Below are 25,121 nucleotides of genomic sequence, written 5' to 3' on the forward strand. Positions count from 1 at the left end.
ATTGGCAAGGTAAGAAGACCTTAGATGATGAGAGGTTACAAATTTGATCAAAAAGAAAAAGGACGCATATGCAAGTTTTAGGAAGATTAAATTAGATAGGGGCTTTGAAACAAATAAAGAAAGCACGGAAGAATTCAATCAGGGAATAAAGAGGGCCTATTGAACATCATTGGGAACCCCAAGCTTTTTATAAACACATTAAAGACAACAGCACGACTAGGTCAATGATAAAGAAGGGAACTTTTCTTGGAGAGGATATAAACAAGGTATTAATGGAGTACATTGCATTGATATTCATCAAGAAAAAAGACATGGAGCACAGTGATACCAGTGCGCTCAGGCATTTTGAGATCAAGAAGGTGGTGTTAGGTCTCTTAAAGAGCATTAAAATGGATGTCTCAAGGGTCTGATGGAATCTATCCCAGGAAAGACACGAGAGGAAATTACTGGGGCCTTGACAAGGATCTTTGTACCATCTCTAGCCACAGGCGAAGTTCCAGAGGACTGGATCATAGTCTATGTTGTTATTTGATTTAAGAATAGGGATAATCCAAGACATTAAAGGCAGGTAAGACTCACATCAGTGGAAGGCAAGTTATTGGAGAGCATTCTTAGGGATTACTCACATTTGGAAGAGAATGGGCAACTTAGTGATAGTCAGCATTACTTTGCAGTAGGTCATGTCATACAAACTTAATTTGAGTTTTTTTGAGGAGGTGACAGTTGATGAGGGAAGGCCAGTAGGTATGGTCTACATGGACATTAGTAAGGCATTTGACGAGAATAAGCTCATCAAGGGTAAGGTAATCAAGAAGATTAGATACACGAGATCCATGGTGACTTGGTTGATTGGATTCAGAACTAGCTTATCCCCATAGAAGGCAGAGGGTAATAAAGGAATGTTATCTTTCTGGTTATCTTTCAAGGCTACACCTTGGCAGGACAAATCAAAATAGGACGTACATGGTAAATGGTAGGGAATTGAAGAATACAGTTGAACAGAGGGATCTGGGTATAACCGTGCATAGTTCCTTGAAGGTGGAATCTCATATAGATAGGGTGGTAAAGAAAGCTTTTGGTATGCTAGCCTTTATAAATCAGAGCATTGAGTATAGAAGCTGGGATGTAATGTTAAAATTGTACAAGGCATTGGTGAGACCAAATCTGGAGTATGGTGTACAATTTTGGTCGCCCAATTATAGGAAGGATGTCAACAAAATAGAGAGAGTACAGAGGAGATTTACTAAGAATGTTGCCTGGGTTTCAACAACTAAGTTACAGAGATAGGTTGAATAAGTTAGGTCTTTATTCTCTGGAGCGCAGAAGGTTAAGGGGGGACCTGATAGAGGTCTTTAAAATGATGAGAGGGATAGACAGAGTTGATGTGGACAAGCTTTTCCCTTTGAGAATAGGGAAGATTCAAACAAGAGGACATGACTTCAGAATTAAGGGACAGAAGTTTAGGGGTAATATGAGGGGGAACTTCTTTACGCAGAGAGTGGTGGCGGTGTGGAATGAGCTCCCAGTGGAAGTGGTGGAGGCAGGTTCATTGGTATCATTTAAAAATAAATTGGATAGGCATATGGATGAGAAGGGAATGGAGGGTTATGGTACGAGTGCAGGCAGGTGGGACTAAGGGGAAAAAAATTTGTTCGGCATGGACTTGTAGGGCCGAGATGGCCTGTTTCCGTGCTGTAATTGTTATATGGTTATATGGTTGGAGGTCTGTGACCAGTGGTGTTCCAGAGCGATCAGTGTTGGAACCTCTTTTGTTTGTGATATTTGAACAAAAATATAGATGGGTTGGTTAATAAATCTGTCGACGACAAAACCTGGTGGCATTGCGTCAGTGTCAAAGGTTATCAAAGGATTCGACAGAATGTAGATCAGTTACAGATTGGGCACAGAAACGCCACATTGAGCTTCTTTGGGACAAGTGTGAGGTGTTGCACTTTGGGAGGTCAAATGTAAGAGGAAAGTATACAGTTAACGGCAGGACCCTTAACAGCATTGATGTATAGAGGGAACCCGAGGTCCAAGACCATAGCTCCGAGTAGGTAGCAACACCAATAGAGTGGTAAAGAGTATTTAGAGCATTAAGTGTAGTTCTGGTCGCCCTATTACAGGAACGATGTGGAGATTTGAGGGTACATAAAAGGTTTACCAGAATGCTGCCTTGATTAAAGGGTATTAGCTGTAAGGAAAGGTGAGACAAATCAGGATTGTTTTCTCTGATGTAATTGAGGCAGCAGAAAGACCTGATAGAAGACTATAAAATCATGAGAGGCAAAGATAGAGTCGACGGTCAAAATCTTTTTACCAGGGTGGAAATGTCACAGACTAAAAGGCATTGATGTAAGGTGAGCGGGGGAAAGTTTAGAAGAGATGAATGGGACAGAGCAATTTTTATATTTTTGCAGAGAGTGGTAAATACCTGGAACACTGCAAGGGGTGGTGGTGGAAGCAGAGTTGATAGTGGTGTTCAAGAGGCTTTTCCAATAGGCATGGAATGGAGGGATATGGATCAAGTGCAGGAAGAAAGGATGAGTTTAATTTGGCATTGTGTGCAGCACAGCCATCATGGACCGAAAGGCCTATTCAGATAGCACCCATAGTCAGAATTGAACCAGAGTCTCTGGCGCTGTAAGACAGCAACTCTACCGCTGCACCACTATGTCACCCCTGTTAAAAACTGAAAAATAATTATAATATAACATCTGGATATCTGGATATTTAAAAGAAAAACAACTATCTTAGAATCACACCACACAATTTAATACTTTTTGACTCAGTTGCACATCTCTCGGCACTATTTTGAATCTAAATTTAGAGCTATGTCATACAACATTTCTTTTCCCCTGCTACTATATATACACACAGCTCCCAGGCATTGCTGTGGTTACATTGCCAGGTTATTTCTGAAATTGTAGTACGGCAGTACGATGCCATTATACTGCCAAGTTCAATGGTTCAATCGTTTCTTTATTATCACGTATACCAAGGCACAATGAAATAGTTTTTTTGCATACTCACTATACATAAGCATAATATCCTGGTTAATATGGAATGTACAGAACAGCCCAATGAATGGCCATGCAAGAGTCTCCATTTTACAATCCCAGCTACAGCTGGCCACAAAGGCCCCTTTGTAGCCGTCGCCTCCATTCCAGTCGTTCCGTCAACCGTTGTCAGTCTGAAGGACGGTCTCGACCCGAAACGTCACTCATCGCTTCTCCCCAGAGATGCTGCCGGTCCCGCTGAGTTCCTCCGGCATTTTGTGTCCGTCTCCAATCGTCTTGGCCCGCTCTGGGAGTAGGAGTAGGAGTGGGGGCGGATCCGGGTCCGCAACGGCCGTGAGCCCCAGGCCGAGCTCGGCGATCGTTTGCCCGCTTCTGCTGCTGATAGAGGTGAGACGTTGCGCCGCGCCAGGGTCTTGGGCCTGTCCCACTTTGGCCGTCAGTTACGCGACAGGCCGTTGGCGCGCAAAGATTTAGTGCAGGACGAAGTCCACACTCCTCCACGGCACTCCATGCACCCGTCCCGCGCTACTCACGAGCTACCCACATGCTAGCAGGTCGCATAAATGGCACGCGAATGACGGCCAAGTGGGACAGGCCCTTGAGGATGCGGAAGATGAGACCATCGTACTTCTTACTGGGCCGTTTGTCCAGCATCAGCCGTCGTCTCCCTCCATCCTCCTCTCTGATTCCAGGTCTTTAGGGAGACCAGGGACAAGCTCGGTGGGTTACAGGTTCCGCTGCGGGCGAGCCAGGCCTGTTGTTGGGATATGGCCGCAACTTGTCGAGAACCAGGGACTTTGAGTCTTTTTGTTTTTTGCACTATTGTTGTTTTTTTATTTATTGTACATCTTTCTCATTATGTTTGTTATATTATCTATTGAGTACTGTGTTTACAAATCTGTTGCGCTGCTGCAAATAAAAATTTCACTGTTCCGTTTCAGTACATGACAATAAAACACTCTTGACTCCTGAAAACAAAGTTGTTCTCTCTGCCTCCAAGGAATATCAAATCTGTAAGATACTTTGGAATGAAAAATAGTAATCTTAGGATTCCCTTGGTTCCGCAACATCCTCTGAAAGAATTGCAGTTATTCATGTTTGAGATTTTTGAGATTCTAGGAGTCAATAGCTACTGTAAAGGGGGACTCTTTAATTGCAGACACTCCGTTTAGTCTCTGTAGAGTTTATACATTCAGTGGCAGGCATTTTTGATTTAGGAATGTTAAACTTCTATTCTTTTTTTGGAAGATATAACCTTGTCATTTACTTTAAAAATAACTCAAATTTAAATGCACCAACAACCAAATGAACAATTTATTCTACTCGGATATGATGAAAACAGAATGTAATGGCCTGTTCTATGGCTGCATGATTGGCAGCCCCAACTCCAGTCTGTCTGTTTTTTTTGTCTTTTCTTTTTATTTTTAGTGCGTTTTAAAAGTTTGTGCCAATGTTCTCCGGTTTGTTTAATGTGGTGGGAGGAAACTTTTTTCCAGTCTCCTACCTTGCCGGAGATGCGATTGTTTTCCAGCTCATATCTCCGGCCCCTCCGCGGCCTAACATCGGTGGAGCTGGAGGCCTCCTCGGACTGACTTTGAGCTCCACCGCGGGGCATGGACTTAACATCGCAGTCGATCCCTTGCCTGTGGACTTTACCATTGAGAGCTTGCAGTCTCGGGAGAGGCCAAGTCGGGAGCTCCAACGACGCAGAGGTTCGACCAGCCCCGACCCGGGGTCCAATCGCTGGAGCGGGGGAGCTGACATCCTCCCGATGCAGGAGCTGATCGCCCTGATGTGGAGGGCCCAAAGGCCGCCGGCTACAGGAGTCAAGATCGTCCTGTCAACGGAGGGCTCGAGGCCCCCGACCGCGGGAGAGCAAAGAAGGGAAGAGATTGAACTTTTTCTCGCCTTCTATCACAGCGAGGAATGTGGAGGAGTCACTGTGGTGGATGTTTATGTTAAAGCGTATTTTGTGTGTTCCGTTGCTTTTTACTGGTATGACTGACTTGGCAAAAGAAATTCCTCGTATGTTGCAAAACATACTTGGCTAATAAAGTATTATTGTGATTGTATCTACTTTTACGTGATATTTAAGCAAACCAATTAATTAACTCTCTCCTCATTCTACCACTGGTCCAAAGACATTTTGTTAGTCACTACATTATTTTTGCTCTGGCTTCAATGCACCCTGGAGCAATTATTTTCTTAGTGTACACGACAAAAGTGAACTTTTTTTCATCATTATTTTGTTATCAACTCAGCAGAGTCCCAGACCCTACTAATTTCAATCAATGCAAAAGTGATAGTTATTTTAAAGTAAGTGACTAAGAAAATAAATGATGCAATTACTCAGGTATTTTAGTTCACTATCTTCAGGTAATGGTGGGCGGCACGACCGACGTCGCAGCGGCCTCTGCAGTCTGTCTGTGTTTTTTTTATTTTTTTGTCCCGTTGAGGGTATAGTTTGTAGTGGGCTTTTAAATGTGTATGGGTGGGGGAAACTTTTAAATCTCTTCCCTGCACGGAGACCCGACCTTTTTCTCTGTCGGGTCTCAGTTGTCGTTGGGGCCTAGCACCGTGGAGCGGCCTCCAACCGGAACGACCTGGGGGCTCAAGTCACGGAGCCTGCGGAGCTGCGGACCTACCATCGTGGAGCTGGCCGGCTTTGGAGCGTGAGGAGTTCGGAGCGTGGAGAGCTGCGGTGACGCGCGGCTGCGACCCGACTCCGGTGGGTGGTGACACCGGGAGCTCGCGGGTCCCCGGTGGGAGACCGCTTTGCGGAGCACCGGCAACGGCGACTTCTCCCGCTCGAATTGCGGGGTTGAGAGTGACGTGGAGCAGGGCCTTACATCGCCCGGCAGGGCTTTAAATTGCCGCGGACTTGCTAGCATCCGCCGGGGGCTCCAACATCAATACCCGGAGCAGGGCCTTACATCACCCGGCGCGGCTTTAAATGGCCGCGGACTTGTTAGCGCCCACCGGGGGCTTTGACTTTGACTTTGGCATCGGGAGAAGAATGGAGAGCAGGGGAGAGACAAGACTTTGCCTTCCATCACAGTGAGGAGGAGATTCACTGTGATGGATGTTTGTGTAAATTGTGTTGGTGTGTGTCTTGGTTCTTTTCTTGTACGGCTGCAGAAACCAAATTGTGAGGTTCAAATTACAAATAAATGGTATCATTGTATTGTATTGTATTCATCTTTGTCATTTTAACTAATTTTGTTTCATCATTTACTTCAACTTAATCATTTGAAATCTTTTAATACTTATATTATTAAAAACTATAAAAATAAGAGCTTTTACTTCCACTATATCAAAATCATTTTAAGGCACCATCTCTTGTTTGCCCTGAAATACTAGCAGAGAACTAGGAAGATGAGCCCTCCACATTTGCTTGCACACAGACACGTTCAAGTGCCACCCTGGGAAACATGGATGGTAACCCTGGGCATGAATGGAGTGCCAAGCAGCAAGATATTGTCCCTTATATCAATTCCATGCAAACTCAGGTTCCATCCACGCTGAATAATAGCCAATTGGAATAATGCACCAGCCAAGGCTCGATAAACTAAGGAAAGAGATAAATTTGCCTAAGAAACAGGAGAAAGCAAAAAATGCTCTTGTTGTCTATTTACACTAAAATAGTTTAACTTTCCTTTGAAACGCGGAACCCAGTTCAGTGCAGACCAACCATGCATAAACAATTACGTCACTTCAATAGATAACTGCATTACTTCAATACTTAGATGACATCTATTTCCATGAAATACTTATGTCATGTTATCTATTATACATTAATCATATAAAATGTTCCTGCATTTATCAGATTAATTAACTCTCCTTCCCCTGTTAGGCTGAGAAGTAAAGGAGAATTCCAGCTGTAATGAAAATTTGACAACTGGGATCAATTTCATAAACAAATCTATTATTTTGTTAAATATTTATAATAATCAATTCATATAATCACAGCCAAATATTAAATGCAAGCATATTCCATTACTAGGTCAATCTATCACATGTGTGAAATAAAGGATAGTTGCACCAGATCCAGTAACAAAGCATCATGAGCACACCATGAAAGTTCTCTCTGTAAATTTCTCAATTTCTCACATCAAACACAAAAACCAATGAAAACCAAAGGAGATGAGTTCTAAACCTTTGATACCGTGAGAAAAAGGAACGATTAGCTCTATGTCTTCTCAACCCAGCTTGACATTTACTAAGAATATGGTTAATCTGATCTCGATCTCGTCTCCAATTTCCTGTCTCATCCCAATCATCTTCCATTCATTTGACAATCTTTATTAATTTTGTGTCCCCTGACCACTATCCTTTTTGATAAAATGGGGTTATTTCACCTTCCTTTCATAATTGAATTTCCCGACTCCTAGGAAACCACAAATTCAGCAGTTAATTTCAATTTGCATTTGATTTACATGTGTTCATAAACTTTCTACCTATCACAGCAGGCTGCAGATGGCATGAGAACAGCTGCTGTTAAATGACAGTAATTGGCTTTGGGACAAGGTGGGTTTAATTGATGGTTTCATCCAGCTAATTCACCTGCTCAAATTTGCTGTTTAACATTAATAGGGCCCTAAATAACTACAAAATATTAGTACTATTTCAAATGTATGCTCGGGCCTTATCTTGAACATCTCTGAGTGGCCCTATTCCTACCTTAATTCGTCTTTTAGTTATGTGTGTTTTTAGGTAGGTTAAAGAGCTTAATAAAAATAACAATTTTAATCATTTCTCTTTCCTTACCAAAATCTGATTGATCTCCTAACCTTTTCATATATATCTTGTCATCCATTCATTTACTGACTGCATTTGAAGTGTTTTTTGTTTTATTTGGTACTATAAAACAACAAAAAGACATTTGGACGGGTATATGGATAGGAAAGATTTAGAGGGATATGGGCCAAATGTAGGCAGGTGGAACCACTACCAACCTAGATGAGCCATCTTGGTTGGCATGGGCCAGTTGGGCTGAAGAACCCGTTCCCGTGCTATAAGACTTTACAACTCTATTAGATTGAAAAATAGCAAAAGCAGATCCTTCATTCAAAAGTCAGAAACTGTAAGCCAGTTAGAAGCTATTATTAAAGATATCATTCCAGGATATTCAGTCAAAGTGTACATGGTTTTTTTGAAGGGGAAATCATGTATGACCAATTTAAGAGAATTGTATACTATATTCTATATTTAGATTTGTGAAAGTCATTTCATAAGGTACTGCATCAAAGATTTTTTGCAAAAAACAGAAGCCACGGTGAAGATGATCATATTATAGTGGGCAGAAGATTGGTTGGCTAACAGGAAGCAGCATAGACATAAATGGGTCTTTTTCTGGTCTAGAACTTGTAACTTGTGGTGTGCCGTGGGGTTAAGTACTAGAGTCTCAAATTTTAACTATTTAAATGCAACTTCTGTCCCAGAGTTAGTTACTAAATGATTCGTAGTCAAATCTTGGTGACAGAAGGCTTTGGAACTGGTTGCTTAAATTTGGGTTCCAAGATTGTTAACAATATATTTTTTTACATTTTATGTAAATAACTTAGATGAAACACTAATGGTATTGTTGCTAAATTTGCTGATGGCACAAAGGCAGGAAATAAAGAAGAACACAGGAAGCTTCATAGAGATATAGATAATTAAGTAATTGTGCAAAGTTCTGGGTAAATATTAATTACATTATAATAACTAAATGGTGAGAGATTGCAGAGCACGGAAATGTCCTGCTGCATAATTCACAAAAGGTGTATACAGATACAGTAAGTGATAAGGAAAACTAACCAAATGTATTTGTGTATTACTGGGGAAATGGACACAAAAATATGGTGGTTATGCTTCAGTCATATAAGCCACGTGTGACAGCATATCTAGAGAACTGTGTACAATTTAGTGTTGGTCTTATTTGAGATGTATATTCATTTATTGCAAGCAGTTCATGGAATGTTTTCCTGAATGGATATGTGAAATGGATGAGACTTGGAATGGGCCAAAGTTTCCACTGACACTTGCTAGGCAGATATATCCCATAGTCTGGCTCCATCTCCTGCAACAACATACATACCATTTCCGTGCCCTCTTTATAGGTATGTTGCAAAGCCTACCTGAAGCATCGCTGAAAATCTGTCCCAGCCCGTGTGCGCGATTTTGGCGCCGTTTAGAGGGGGGCGGGTTTAAAACGCGATTTTTCACTAGGCTGTTCAAATCGAGGTTTTTCAGCCTAGTTAATTATTAACGAAAAATCACTGGAAGATTCCGTTAAAAATTAACCTCTAAACCCTCGACCGCCGGCAACCGGCCGGATCTCATACAGGGGAAACCGGAAGGTAGGCTGTTTATTTTTACATTAAAAAGGGCTTCTTAAGATCCCTTTATACAAAGTTTAATGTTGCGAGTAGCTAATTTGGGCCCCATTATATCCCGCAGTATTTTTCTGGGCATTTGAGGGCACAAATCTGGCGCAATGTGAACGTTCTAAACCAGCGCGTTCACAGGATCCCACTAGAAAGCTGATTTAAATGGACTTTAATTTACAGCAATTGAACACTAAATTCCTTCCATTTGGCCTATAAATTAATGTAAATGAGACTTAAAAATCATGTTTTATTGTGAATTATTTATGTATTATTTGGACACTTAGGCTATTTAAAAATGTTAATCATTTATTAAGAAATGGATAGATGTTTAGATCTAGTAATTGAAGTCTGAAATTAGCTACAATTGGGTAACTAACTAATTATATGCTTTAATTTCAGGTCATCCAAGTAAGATTATTTTATATTTATTTCAGAATGCTTCAATCTATGATAACTGAAAATTTCATTCAGTTCTCTTAATTTTTAAGAAAGTTATGTGCTTTTGACTGTCCACGATCACAGCTTTTTTGTTATGTCCATAGAAAATCAATAGGGAACAAGATGCTAATTTCCGAGTATGAAAATGGCCACAACTTTTTAAATACTTGAGATATGAAAGTGAATTAGGTGTCAAATTAAACTTTTTTTTATGCTTTATCTGATGGGATAAATTGCAGACTTGATTTTTTAAATCTCAAAATTTTGTAACATTGCTACTCTTTAACCAATATCTGCTCTCTGTACTTCCTACCTTCTTGATTCATTAGTGATGTAAATATCTTCAGCTGCTCAGATCGTATCTCTACCATTCACTCCATCATGTCCTTCACTTTACCTCAAATTGATTTGCTTCTTCTATTCCCTAAATCCGTTCTTGATTTTTATCTCTTTCAATGCTGTAGTTTCTCCTTTGTAACTATATTGACAAACCTGTATGCATTTCATTATTCAGAAATTGCTTAAATACATGTCAAATGAAAACATACACCGACTTTGCTTTGTAAATTTGGAAAGCAACAAGTCTATTCGGGACTTTGCAACAAGACTGTTTTGGTGTTTTCCATTTAGTCTTTGCGCTACAAAGCAGAATGACTCCCCCTAATGGGCAAGAGGGAGGCAAGAATAATTAATGAAAATAAGTGCTTCCAATGTACATTTCAAGTACACGACTTGATTTTTTTTTGTATTAATAATTGTTATGTTTGTCATTTGAATTCTATTCAAAAATAACAAGGTGTGCTCTGCCATAAGCACATTATGACAGAGCACACCTCATGTTATAATAGCTTCTCCCACACCAGGCTTTAAGTAATTTATTTTATATGCTGCCAGAATCATGCACTGCAGACACATTTATTTTGTTGAAGAACTGCATGAAATAATCACGTCCTGAAGCAGAAGCTCTTGTTTATTATTTTTGCCCTGTAATTCATATGCTGCTATACTGGTATCAATCTGTGGCAATAATGAATTTTCAAGATAGCACAGACGAAGATAAAATGCAACAGTTGAATAATAGGTGGAGAATTAAATTGGAAATTGATCAGATAGTGCCAAGGAGATGCTGATTAAAATAACACTCTTTTTTCAAGATATCAGCAAGATGCAATTTATTTTTTATAAAACGAAAGAGCAAACTGAAGCATGGTCCTGACCCGAAACTTCACCCATCCCTTTTCTCCAGAGATGCTGCCTGAGCCGCTGAGTTACTTCAGCACTTTATGTCTATCTTTAGTATAGAAACATAGAAATTAGGTGCAGGAGTAGGCCATTCGGCCCTTCGAGCCTGCACCGCCATTCAATATGATCATGGCTGATCATCCAACTCAGTATCCCGTACCTGCCTTCTCTCCATACCATCTGATCCCCTTGGCCACTTCTAACTCCCTCTTAAATATAGCCAATGAACTGGCCTCAACTACCCTCTGTGGCAGAGAGTTCCTGGTGAACCTTCTCTGCACTCCCTCTATGGCAATAATGTCCTTCCTCAGATTTGGAGACCAAAACTGCACGCAATACTCCAGGTGTGGTCTCACCAAGACCCTGTACAGCTGCAGTAGAAACTCCCTGCTCCTATACTCAAATCCTCTTGCTATGAAAGCCAACATACCATTCGCTTTCTTTACTGCCTGCTGCACCTGCATGCCTACCTTCAATGACTGGTGTACCATGACACCCAGGTCTCGCTGCATCTCCCCCTTTCCCCAATCGGCCACCATTTAGATAATAGTCTACTTTCCTGTTTTTGCCACCAAAATGCACACACTCTTTTCCAGTCAGGTCTCAGTTATTGCCACAATGTAATAATGAAGCTCACCCATCTCCTTTAATACACTTCATGCATTTACACACGTGGTCTAGTTTAAAGCTTTTAATTTCTTATTTTGGTACCATTTATCTCTCCCAATCCTTTTTGCAGTTACTTACTCGTTTTAAGTCTGACTTTCCTGAACACCCTGCTAAATTAATTAAAAACTCCTGCCATAGCGATAGCAAACCTCACTGCAAGGATATTGGTCCTGCCTCTGTTGAAGGTCTCTGAGCTAAAACATTCAAAACTGTTTTTCTTCCACAAATGATGCATGACCCACTGACTGTTTCTGGCATTTTCTGTATTTATTTCAGATTTCCAGCTTTTGCAGTTTTTGGATTTTCATCATGCAGGGTTTGATCATTTTTCCATCTCTTTTCAATATGAATCTTATATTTGCTCTTTTCCAATCTGCTGAATACCTCTAGAATTTTGGAAGATGACAATGATCACATCTATTACCTCTGCTACTATTTCCTTTAGGAGCATGTTGCAGATCAATAGGTCTTGAGAATGTGTCAGTCCTTAGCCCAATTAATTTGCCAGAATGTTTTAAGTAATGTAATTTTTTTTAATTTCCACCCCCTTTCAAACCCTTACATTATTATTATTGGAATCATTTTTTGGTGCCTTGTACCATGAAGACTGATTCAAAATAATTATTAAGAATCTGCCTTTTCCTATTTCCCATTATTACTCTTCCCTCGACAATTTCAGCTGCTGCCAAATTACTGTTAAATTGGAATAAACATGGTGGCTAAATTACATACAAAGAAATCTCAGAAGCAGATTTTCTGTCCTCAGCACATTTTTACTTTCGTAATGTTTGAAAATAAAAGATGCTAGGGAGAACTTCCTGGGCTTCTTCAAAATAACACCATAACATATGTTCCATCCACCAAGGATAAAGAGACATTTCTTTAACATTCTAACTGGAAGTTGTCACCTCAGTTGTGTACTGAAAAGGCAATTCTGGAGTGGGACGAACTCAGATATTGACTTGAAAGTAAAGGAATTTACAGTCAGAACATATCAGAAATATCAACGGGGTGGAAGATTGCAACCATCACCATCAGAAACCGCCCTGTTTCGACTAAAGCAATCAATTCGACATGCACAAACGGAAAATCAAATAGAACCAAGTTGTCCAACAACTTTAGGCTGTGCACGCCACACAAAAGAAGAAGAAGAAGAAGAATCAACCAATAACTAAAATGAAAGATTGGCATCAAAACTCAATAATTAAACACAAAGAATAAATTAATCGTTGTCAAGTCAAAGGGAAATTGGAAGTAATCAAATACCTCGTGTAATATTTTGATAGAGATGGCACCCACAAAACATTTGCGATGCAAAACACTATTATAAAAATTATTACGTAATCATACATTGTAAACATATTAATCATGCAACAGAAAATTATTGGGGGAGTATAAATACATTAATTTTGGGAATCTATTCATTTTAAATCAGTAAATATTTATCATAAGAAGTGAATATCAAGAGCAGTCAATGAAGGTGCTCATGTGATGAGCCATGATCACATTGAATGGCGGTGCTGGCTCAAAGGGCCGAATAGCCTACTCCTGCACCTATTGTGTATTGTTATTCACGCACAATTGTGTAGGGACATTTGCACATCCCTGTGAGCAGATAGTTAATGCCTCAACGCAACAAGCCACGGGAATGGCAAAAGGGAAATTGGAGAGACAAGAGCTCGCTAAGTTAATCACATACAAATCTAATTGCATTACAGTTGTTTACAGTATTTTGTAATTGAGAGAAAATCGGTTTTCAAGCAGTGAATTGTTTGTGGCCATTTCTGTGTCAATTTGCATCTATCTAGAGACTTAGCTAGGCATTTCCATGCAAAAGTCCAAAAGTCCCAATGCACGTTTCACATCTGTTCTGCACATCGTTAAGTTAGTTCCTGCGCAATGCTCTTTTAGGGCCAATGCAGAGGTTCTTAGAACAATCTCAGGAATAATCACCATGCACAAGCACTCTCAGAGCAAACATATTTTAGAACGCAAACAAGGAAAGACCTGGATAAATAATTTACTTATTCTTAATCCTCTAGGGCCCCTTTACCCCAAGACAACTGTGGTAGGCCTCCTAATCAATCCTCAACCACTGGGAATTGTACAGCAAGGCAATGATCACACAACTACAGGGCCCAATCAGTCAAAGCAGTTGCTGATCACAATACCTTTCGCCACCTGACCTTCCACTCACACCAAATAACCTTAATTCACAAAACCCAATCAATTCCGACCATACTTCTCCCTGATTCTTTCACAACCTTCCTCCATTCACTCTTTTCCAGGCACAAATCTTCCAGATCTTCCTATCACAGTTCAAACCATTCACGATTAACCTGAAATCTCAATTCTGGTGCTCAGATGCTGTCTGATCTGTTGACGATTCCTGCATTTTCTGTTTTCAATTTAGATTTTTAGCATTTGCACCTTTTTTGCTTTTTGAAATGAACTTCTTGCAATATGAACAATATGGAGTCTGGTATGAGAAGGCTCTTCCATTCCTCTGGGAATGTTAACGAAAACAGGGCTCAACAGCATTAACATATTATTCAGCTAATTTTACAGCTGTCAGCTTAAAGATGTGAGGGAGGTGCGTAAATGTACTTGGAATCTAGATAGACACATTTAACATTCAATTATCTTGGATCAGCATGCTTCTGCATAGCTAAAGGCAACGCCCAATAGCAATTGCACAGGTTAAAACATCTTTCACTTTTCCTTTTATGACGAAGTTAAGAACATGCAAATATAATGCAACTTACCTGAGCCATCCCATTCACCCAGGTTGAAGCCCTAACGTCCCATCACTTTTACCCTGTAACTTGCAACAAACCGAAAAATACAATTGCACTCTCCATAGGGCTTCTCTGCCTGGACACAACAGACTGCATTTCAACAAATGCATGGCTCACATAGCCTCTTGAAATCACAAGGCAACATTCACTGCTCCGGCCACCCCCTCCCCTCCCCCCCCAATTGTGTAATGAAGGTCATATGATGTGCCCATCATTTCTAAACCATGACAGCTGCTTACGTGGGAAGGAAAGATCCTTTAGCGGCAAGGTCTTCCACAGATCCTAAATACCACCAAGTTCACTCAAAATAAACCATGATTAAAGCCTCAAAAATCTGACGCTCTTTTGTTGCTCGCTAAACTATTTCTCCTCTGCTTACCACCCCCATTCTAGCTTCAGTCTGGAAAATGTAATAAAGTTAACCCCATAAATGTCAAACATTCCAGAGAAATTATTTTTGCTTAGAAATTACTCATAAATTCAATAAATGTGCTTGTTAACAATGCTAGCAGGACCTCAACCCCAACAAAATGTAGGATATTCAAAAAGTAACAATGTCATCGACAAGCATATGTGGATTCAAAGAAAGCCCTTCTTTGCTGTTTAGAAAGGATTTAATATGATAACAGAACTTACAGGGTTAGTCCTTTGTGATCATTATTAAGAATGTATCATTGTATGTAGCAGCTATTAGCACAGGACAAACAAAAGGTTCATACAAACAGACCTCACAATGATCAGATCACAAATGCAAATGTTTGTTATTAATAAACTAGGCTAAGACTTAGCCTATGAATAAATTCATCCATAGGCACTGTTCATTTATTACAAATTACATTCCTTGGCCTTGTATTTATTTCAGTAAGAAATCAGACTAAATCATAAACAAACTATTTAGTACAGAGATGAGAAAAAAATATTTATTTAGAGATTTGTGAACCTTCGGATGCTCTATTTCGTTATTGTTTAGACTGAGTATTCCACAACACAATGAGGAAAACTGCTTAACCAGGTCCATTCACAAAACGAGAACAAATCCAATCCAAGAGTCCAGAACCAGGATCACAGTTTCTGGGCACAGAATACGTTATTTAAAATAGAGATCAGAACATTTCTTTACCAAATCGTTGAACTCTTTACTGTATAAGACTGCGGAGGTCAAGTTATTAAACATATTCAAGAAGCAGGTAGGTGTATGTCTTAATGCTAAAAGAACAGGAGAACACGTGAAGGTAGGAAGAGAAAGAGTGATGAGCCATGATGATGTTCAATGGTGCACTCGTCTCAAAGGACTTCTGTTTCTATTTTCTATCTTTTTAAGTTTCCATTATGTAGAAATTAATTCTCTGCTCTATAAACCCAGCTGCAAAAGTTCTGAGTTTATAGTCCTTGGATCAGCCACATTCAAGAGTTTAGAAACGTTTTGTTAATAGTGCCAAGTATACCCACAGCTTTTGCTTCTCAGAACAAAGTGATGCTTTCTAAGATACATTTCACTAAACAAAGAATCACTTTAAGAATGTGCCGAGTTAGAAATAGTTGCAAATTAACACTATTCTAGAAGAATTCCTAATTCCTGTGCTCTAACTATATATTCCATCCTTTCTCCAGCACTTACAGCCACTTGTTAATTTTGTTAATTTTGTCAAACACAAGGGTAAAGAAGAGTTAGCCGAAGCAATACATAATTTTTGTGATTGTTGTTATGAATAACACAGTGACTTCATTTAACATTCAACTATTTAGTGACTCGACTGTCCTTGTGCAAACCTCAGTCTTTTTTATTCTTCTTACGTAAACTTTGGATCTTCAAAAGCCCTGATGTTTCTGTCCAAAAATCACTTCAAGTCCCCTACTTGTTAATCTACAATGAATTCTGGGACCCCTCAATTTTTTTAAATTGCTGCCTTGGCTTCAAATCCCTGTAGTGTCCCATCTCTCCCCAACCCTACACGGCTGCCGGGCCTATAGCCCTTCAGGGGCTCGGGAACATGGGTAGGTGTGCAATCAGAGATAGGGTAAGTGTGCAGAAAGAGCTAAGGACGACAAAGCATCCAAGGTATGTGGTCTGAGTCCAGGATCAGTAAACAGCAGCAGGCAGGATTTGGGAACCTGGGTAGATCAGAGCCAGGAGTCAGGAAGGATGATGGCATTGTGGATTAGTTGGGCAGCTGGAGCTAGGGTTAGAAATGTGAACCACTTGTGCCGCTAGGACCAGGGGTTAGACAGGAGCATAGTTTGCAGCTGGGAACACAGGGGATTTGTGAGGATGTACGTGTGAAGCGGAGGTAGGTGTGAAGAGGCTGGTGCATAGTACTGTGGGTGACTCAGCTATATATAGGGCCATGAGTAAGATTCCAAGATTAACAGCGCCGGGAGCCTTGGGTGTGAGAGGAATAGACAGGCGTTCTGTAAACATGAATTCAGGGTCTCTCTGTTTAAGGATGTCACAGAACGATCGCACGGCATTCTGAAGTTTGGAATAGGATAGGTCAGATGACTGCTTAGTTGAAGCTATCATCCAAGAAGGAAGAGTTTAGATTGCTAGATCACTGGGACTGTTTCTTGAGAAGGTCAGTTACATCTAAACAAAACAGGTCCAAAAAGTGTGGGATTGCTCGTGCTGTTATAAACTAATCTGGCAGAAGAATTGGACACAGAGGAGGAGCAGGTAAAGAGGGACATACAAGGAAATAGAAGGACAATTAATTTAGTGGACAGGGTACTGAGACATTGTAGGAGTCGAGAAATAGCCAATAACAGAATACAAATCAAGTCAGTCTGGTCTGCAGGGCACATGGGATGGAACATATGGCTGGAATGCAACTATTTTCATGCAAGGAGTGCAATAGTAATACAGATGAATTGAGGATGCCGATTAAAGCATGGGAATGTAACACTGCAACTATCACAGATGTTGTTGAAAAGCTGGGTAGGTATGATAATAGCATTCCAGGATATGGAAAAACACAAAGCAGGGGAGTAACTCAGCAGGTCAAGGAAGCATCTCTGGAGAAAATGGATAGATGCCGTTTCAGGTCAAGACCCTTTTTCAGACTCTGGAGTGGAATCTTCAGGACAATAAGGACAGAGGGTATTATAGAAGCTTCTTCAAATGAGGTATGTGGGTGGAACTTAGAAACAAAAGGGTGTGATCATTTTTCTGGGGCTTTACTATGTACCTCTATACACTCTGTGGGTGACAGGGGAGCAGATATACAGGCAAATCACTCGTGTAAAAACGATAGTCAAATGCCTGTAGAAAATCTCACTTCCCAGCACTGAGTTGGCCAAAGTTTAAAAAGCTTGGAAAAAGTCAGAATTGTTAAAGTGCTTCCAGGAGCACCTATTGTGCCAGTATGTGGATAGCCCTACCACAGAAGGGATGGTACTGGATCTATTATGTGGGAAAATGGCTAAATAAGAGAAAAGAATATCAATGGAGCAGCATTTCAGTGACAGAAACCATAAGTTTAAAATGTTATTAAGGAGAAAGACAAGGATAGACTGGTAATTCAAATCCTGATTAAGGAAAGGTACACAAAAATGCTGGAGAAACTCAGCGGGTGCAGCAGCATCTATGGAGCGAAGGAAATGGGTGACGTTTCGGGCCGAAACCCTTCTTCTGACTGATGGGGGGTGGGGGGGGAGAGGAAGGAAAAAGGGAGGAGGAGGAGCCCGAGGGCGGGGTGATGGGAGGAGACAGCTCGAGGGTTAAGGAAGGGGAGGAGACAGCAAGGGCTAGCAAAATTGGGAGAATTCAATGTTCATGCCAACCGGACGCAAGCAACCCAGGCAGAATATGAGGTGCTGTTCCTCCAATTTCCGGTGTTGCTCACTCTGGCAATGGAGGAGACCCAGGACAGAGAGGTCGGATTGGGAATGGGAGGGGGAGTTGAAGTGCTGAGCCACCGGGAGTTCAGGTAGGTTATTGCGGACTGAGCGGAGGTGTTCGGCGAAACGATCGCCCAACCTCCGCTTAGTCTCCCCGATGTAAATCAGCTGACATCTAGAGCAGCGGATGCAGTAGATGAGGTTGGAGGAGATACAGGTGAATCTTTGTCACACCTGGAACGACTGCTTGGGTCCTTGAATGGAGTCGAGGGGGGAGGTGAAGGGACAGGTGTTGCATTTCTAGCGGTTGCAACGGAAAGTGCCCGGGGAGGGGGTGGTACTGGAGGGGGTGGTACTGGAGGGAAGGGAAGAATTGACAAGGGAGTTGCGGAGGGAGCGGTCTTTGCGGAAGGCAGACATGGGGGGAGATGGGAAGATGTGGCGAGTGGTGGGGTCACGTTGGAGGTGGCGGAAATGGCGGAGGATTATTTGTTGTATTTGCCGGCTGGTGGGGTGAAAGGTGAGGACTAGGGGGAGAGCAGTGTTGCGTGGTATGGATGAGACCCTGGTGCAAGCCTCATCTATGGTGGCGGAGGGGAATCCCCGTTCCCTGAAGAACGAGGACATTTCCGATGCCCTGGTGTGGAACGTCTCATCCTGGGAACAGATGCGGCGTAGGCGGAGGAATTGGGAGTAGGCCTGGGAACAGATACGGTGCAGGTGCATTAATCCTGATTAAGGAAAGGTTGATTTCAACATAAAAGACCTGACAAAAGTGGACTGGGAGCAACTGCTTGCAGGTAAATGTTCACGCAACCACTGGGAGTCAGTCAAAAGTGAGTCCTAATTCTTGAGAGCGAGTACAGGAACATGCTTCTGGAACGGCAAAATACAAGGCCTAGATCCAGGGTGTCAAAGGATATTGATAGTTAGAAATAAAACGATTTACAACACCTCTAGAAAACTGAAAACATGCGGGCTGAAGAGTTTTTTTGTTCCCATGCTGTATGACTGTCTTCTGGGGTTTGGTCTTGAACTTCCTTTAAATCACCATGTTCCTGGACATCACTATGACACTCTAAAGCATTTGCTTTTTTCTCACATTTGCAGTCAGCCAGATCCTATTTTATTTTGTTTAAGAAGGAACTGCAGATGCTGGAAAATCGAAGGTACACAAAAATGCTGGAGAAACTCAGCGGGTGCAGCAGCATCCTATTTTATTGTCTTGTCCCAAAGGATTTATAAGTAAACTTTCTGTCTTTGTAAATAACGGATAGAAAAATCACACATCCCGGGACATAATTTTCAAATATGCTCATGGACTTTGCCAGGAGCACAGAAAGATAAAGTTTTTCCTTCAGTATACTGTCTGCCAAGTTATATAGTCACAACATTTAATAGACAAGCTAAAATTACCTAAACATAAAAACTTTTCCAATTAGATAATTCCCATAAACCTCAAAAATTTGTTCAATATTTTAATCAAATCTGTAAAGTTGTGTATTTGAACTGTTCTTCCTCATGAATAGCTAATCATTGCCTTTAATTGTGTAAACTATCTCAAAGTGCTTTGTGGAAACTCAATCAAATTAGAACAAATTCTAAGGTACACAAAATTGCTGGAGAAACTCAGCGGGTGCAGCAGCATCTATGCAGTGAAGGAAATAGGCAACGTTTCGGGCTGAAACCCTTCTTCAGACTGATGGAGGGTGGGGGTGAGGGGGGGTGGGGAGAAGAAAGGAAAAGGAGGAGGAGGAGGAGCCTGAGGGCTGAGGGATGGGAGGAGACAGCCCGAGGGCTGAGGCAGGGGAAGAGACCGCAAGGGCTAACAAAATTGGGAGAATTCAATGTTCATGCCCGCCGGATGCAAACTTCCCAAGAACAAATTCTAGCCTGAAGTTATAAAAGGTTTAAACAAGGAATTTGAGAGCATCCACACAGCTGAAGAAGTCATTGAAGAAAACAGAAACCATAATGAAAACTGAAAGGCAAATCAATGTTATCCTTTTCTTTTTATGCTTCTTCCAATCACAATCTCGAAACAAAATCTAAAATGAAAAATGCATAAAATGTATTTTTGGCTTTGGTACATTATTGTCAAGTGTACTGAGATAGTGAAAAGTGAAAATATATGAATTGTTACAATATTAGCCCAGTTCAGAATGAAACTGCTGCATTCTAGGAAGTTCCAATGTCTTTCTTAAGAGCCTGTCTCACTTACCCGATTTCTTCGGCGACTTGCCGGCACCCGTCATAGTCGCAGCAGGTCGCCAAAATTTTTCAACAGAAAAAGGTACGACTCTTTGGGGGACTCCTCACGACTAAACAGGGGTCCACGTGTCGACATGTCGCGGGGGTGACGCCTGTATGGTCTTGAGTAGTCGCCCAAATAGTCGTACCTTTTTCTGGTCGCCGCTGGATTTTCAACATGTTGAAAATTTTCGGCGACCTGCTGTGACTATGACGGATGCCGGCAGTCGCCGAAAAAAACTGCGTAAGTTGGACAGGCCCTTTACTGAACTGCAAGTTCAACACACGAAGGCAATAACTCCCAAATTACACCAGACTTGTAGAATATCAAAGGCTGTCACTTTTTACTCAAACCATACCACGAAACAGTCAAACTGAAAATCATGCCACATTCCATGCATGGGCAATCTTGCTGATAAATTATCTTCTAAAAAAATGTATGTTCCAAAGTTATATTATGGAGTGAAAACGTAAAACTGCAGCCATTTTCATGAACATTCAGAACACCAACATTTTCAATCCACAAGCCGTAGAGCCAATGTTAAGCCTTCCTGCCAATAAGAATAAAAATGTACTAGCCATGTGCAGTAACATTCACAGAGTAAGTAAGTTCGGCACAGTGGCGCGGCGGTAGAGTTGCTGCCTTACCGTGCCCGGGTTCCATCTTGACTATGGGTGCTGTGTGTACATAGTTTGTACATTCCCCCGGTGACTGTGGGATTCCTCTGGGTGCTCTGGTTTCCTCCCACACTCCAAAGAAATGCAAGTTTGAAGGTCTCTTTGCTTCTGTAAATTGTTCCTAGTGTCTCGGAGAGAACTAGTGTACAGATGATCATGGTCGGCATGGACACGGTGGCAGAAGGCCCTGTTTTCACATTGTTTCTCTAAACTAATCTAAAAAAGCTATAAGTAGAAGGCAAAGCAGAGAATGCAACACAGAGGTAGATCAAAACAAACCAGAGCAGGACATGTAGAGCTACAGAAAATGAATGACAAGAAGAAAACAAAATTACCAAGACGGAAATATATATATCTTTTTTTTTAAAGCAACAATTTTTTTTTTCATATTCTAAAACTATATTTATAACCACTTACTAGGAGGTTACAGTACAGGGGAAATTCACCTTATGGTAACTAGCACAGATGGGGAAAATCATGGCTAACTTAAATGTAAAATATTCAAACATAATTGATCACTGTGGTAATACAAATGAAGGAAAACGTCATAATGTTAAAGCATTTGTTTATTCAAGAATTACCCAGAAGATATTCTCAAGATCATTTTTGAAAATGTTCTTTCGTTTTCAGAGCACGGGACACATTCCTGGCCAACTTTCAGCAATGACACCCTTATCAAGCATAGTACAAGTATCTGGTCTTCACTGTAAAGAATATTACAAGCTATCCAGTTCATAATCTCTGCAGCCAACTGGACTGAAACATTCTGTGCACCGCCCCCACCCTACCCAATCCTAACCAGCACCATCTTCAACATTCACACTGAACAATTATTATACTATGGCCTAATTCTTCACATGTGAACTCAGCAAGATCCCTACTTTGTCCTGCCTGACCCCGCCACAATGGTTTCCCACAGGATAGGAAAGACATTTCATCATCACATGAATGTACTCCATTAAAAACAAAATTTGAGTCTAGTTGAAGGGTAGTTTGTGGAATTCCAAGCACTGAGTAGAATGCTTGTTTCTCTCACGGGGGGGGGGGGAATATAACTTCATGAGGCAAACAGCCACAAGTACAACTATTCAGCACAAAGGAATAGTCGGCATTTTGTAACCATACAGTTCACAGTGATCCTTTGTTATTACAGTGTACTGGTATCATATTGTCATGTGGAATTGCACACCAACTGAATTTCTACATCTTCTCAAAATAAATATCAAAGTTATTTGAAATATCATCTTCCACTCATCGTTTCTGACAATATTTTCATCTGGTGGTGGCGATGCAAATTATAACCTGCAGTTTTGTTGAGTGCTGAAATGCAAGTTAACAGTTGCCATTGAGCCAAAAGAGAGAAAAAATGGAAAGTAGCACCAGAAGTTAACAACTTCTGCCAAGAAGGGATTTGAAAATTAGTTGTCCTGTTTTTTTCATTCACTTTTCATGTTTAAATCTTGGACCAATTTGGATTAGAATCTATTCTCTTAGCCAATTTTTGGATTCAAGGTGAAGGGGGGCGGGGGGGTTAGAGGAAACGGTGGGACATTTGCTAGTTTGCTTGTAATACTCCAGGTTTTTTTTTTTAAACAATATAGTACAGGCAAGGTTTACACTTCACCTATCAAATCTTATTGGTGATCACAGGCAGCAAGCTGTAGATGGATTCATCCATCTGAACATCTACCCTGTCTGCCAAAGTAAATATCAGGTCAGAGTCACCCTGGAGAATCAAAGTCGGCTTAGCCAATGGCAGACTCAAAGCGTCTCTGCTGACAAACTAAAAGTAAAGGCTGCCATTCTGGTTTACCAAATACAGATAAGTTAAATGAAATTACTGGATGATTTTAGCAGCATACTTTACCACACCACCACCACTGTAGCTATAGTTTAGTTTTTTAAGGTTACTTTAGAGACGCAACGTGGAAACAGGCCCTTCGCCAACCAAGTCCACATCGATCATCGATCATCTGTACACAAGTTCCATGCTATCGCACGTTCACATCCTACAAACTAGGGGCAATTTACCTACAAGCCTGCATGTCTTTGGAATGTGGGAGGAAACCGCTGCGCCCGGAGAAAAACCATGCAGTCACAGGGAGAACGTACAAACTCCACACAGACAGCACCCGTAATCAGAATCAAACCTGGATCTCTGGCGCTGCAGCTCTAATGCTGCGTCATTGCTTTAGTTGCAACTGAAGTTGCACAGGTTTACGAAAATGTGCTGCCAGGACTAAATCCTGGGTAGTCAATGGGGAGAGAGGACCATCTGCCATAGGCCAAGTTCAGGGCCCAGGACTGGATCAGCACCTAAGTGGTTGAATGGAGGACAGTGAAAATTCTGAGTAGAGAGAGAGGAGGTGGCATGAAGACTTAATAAATAACAAGTTGAATTCTTAGAATTTAACTGTTCAATGACAACCTATCCCAGGATAATTAATCAAAGCTAGAGATTTGTAGGAGCAACGGTTCAGGGAATGATGTTATGTAAATAACACCGTAATTATGTCAAGACTAAAAGGTTGAATCACTCCAGGAAGTGTATGGTCACGAAAGGAACTGAACTGGTAGTTAGTTTCAATCCGGGTAAACTCAATTTTCAATGTGCAATGCTGAACAAAGTGCTATATAATCAATAAACACAGATATCCCTATTGGGAGTATGTAAAATTAAGAACGGCATAGGAAGTGTAGATAGTCAGAGCATTTTCCCCATTTTTCTCCAAGATGGAAACGTCAACCATCTAAAGATGACTGGGTGGGGGGGGGGATAGAAATTTAAAGATTTGTCCGTCAAGATTTTCTTTTACACAGGGAATGGTTGATGCATGAAATGTGTTGCTGGGGATAGGGGGGGGGGAGGTAGTATCAAATACAATGGCAACATTTAAAAGACTTTTACATAGATACATGAACATGCAGGGAATAAAGGGCTTTCACCCAGCAAGTGGATTAGTTTAATCATGGTTGGCACAGACATCGTGAGCCAAACGGCCTGTTCCTGCGTTGTACTTCTCCATATTCTATGTTCTATCTGTTTTCAATCCTTTAAGCTAGAGTAAATCCGGACAATAAATCACTGCCTGCGACTACAAAAATTCAAAAAGCAAAGCACAATTTTGGAGGTCCTTTGATCAGGAAGGTATTAGTATAACAGTTAGATCATGTAATGCAACCAACCGATGGACAAATCCCTAACTCATTTTTTTGGTTAAATTTATGACAAGGAAGCTATTTTGTTATGGATCTAACAAAGGATATGAAAATTCTTCAAAAGTAGGCCAAAGTGCATAATACAATATATTGGTGGACTATTTGTTCAGGGTTAACATTAGTTCATGATAAGAAAGCACAATTAAAAACAGTGAATGGTAATTGACAACAATGCAGCATGGCTGGAAACCAATCATCAGATCATTGCCAACTTGGCATGAAACAACTAAAATCCATCCACGATTGAGTGTCTTCTGAGAAGCCCATTGCAAAACACGTTCAACCAGCAGATTCATCATTTGGCAGAAAAAATACAGTTTCCAAGAGTTGTTTTTAGAATGCAACATACAACAATTTCATTCGGAGTAATAAATAGTTTAAGAGGCTTTCAAAGGATTAACTACAAAAAACTTAGAAGATATTTTGAACATCTTTCTTGCTATCAAAAGATAGTCAACAGTTTGACCAGCATAAATGTAGTCTTGCATGCAAAGTCTAACAAGAAACAAATATATTAATTTTGTTGGAACTACCCACTGAGGAATGTCCAAACATATTCCAGTGCAATAACTCCAGTTGTTTACAATATATATTAACAATTT

General features: G+C 40.9%; 1 protein-coding gene across 2 annotated transcripts in view; it reads right to left on the reverse strand.

Annotated features, from left to right (window-relative positions):
- The window catches only part of LOC129710104 (rho GTPase-activating protein 23-like), a 252,435-nt gene that overhangs the window by 186,178 nt on the left and 41,136 nt on the right, over positions 1-25,121 (reverse strand). The window contains exon 1 of one of the 2 annotated variants that reach the window (XM_055656835.1): positions 14,506-14,618. The exons of the other annotated variant lie outside the window; for it this stretch is intronic. Coding sequence (XP_055512810.1) covers positions 14,506-14,514 — 9 coding nt within the window. The 5' untranslated portion in view covers positions 14,515-14,618. Of the gene's footprint in view, positions 1-14,505; positions 14,619-25,121 lie in introns of those variants that run through there. 2 annotated transcript variants of the gene reach the window in all.

The sequence above is a fragment of the Leucoraja erinacea genome, chromosome 27 (assembly GCF_028641065.1).
Source record: "Leucoraja erinacea ecotype New England chromosome 27, Leri_hhj_1, whole genome shotgun sequence".
In the NCBI taxonomy this organism is placed as follows: Eukaryota; Metazoa; Chordata; class Chondrichthyes; order Rajiformes; family Rajidae; genus Leucoraja; species Leucoraja erinaceus.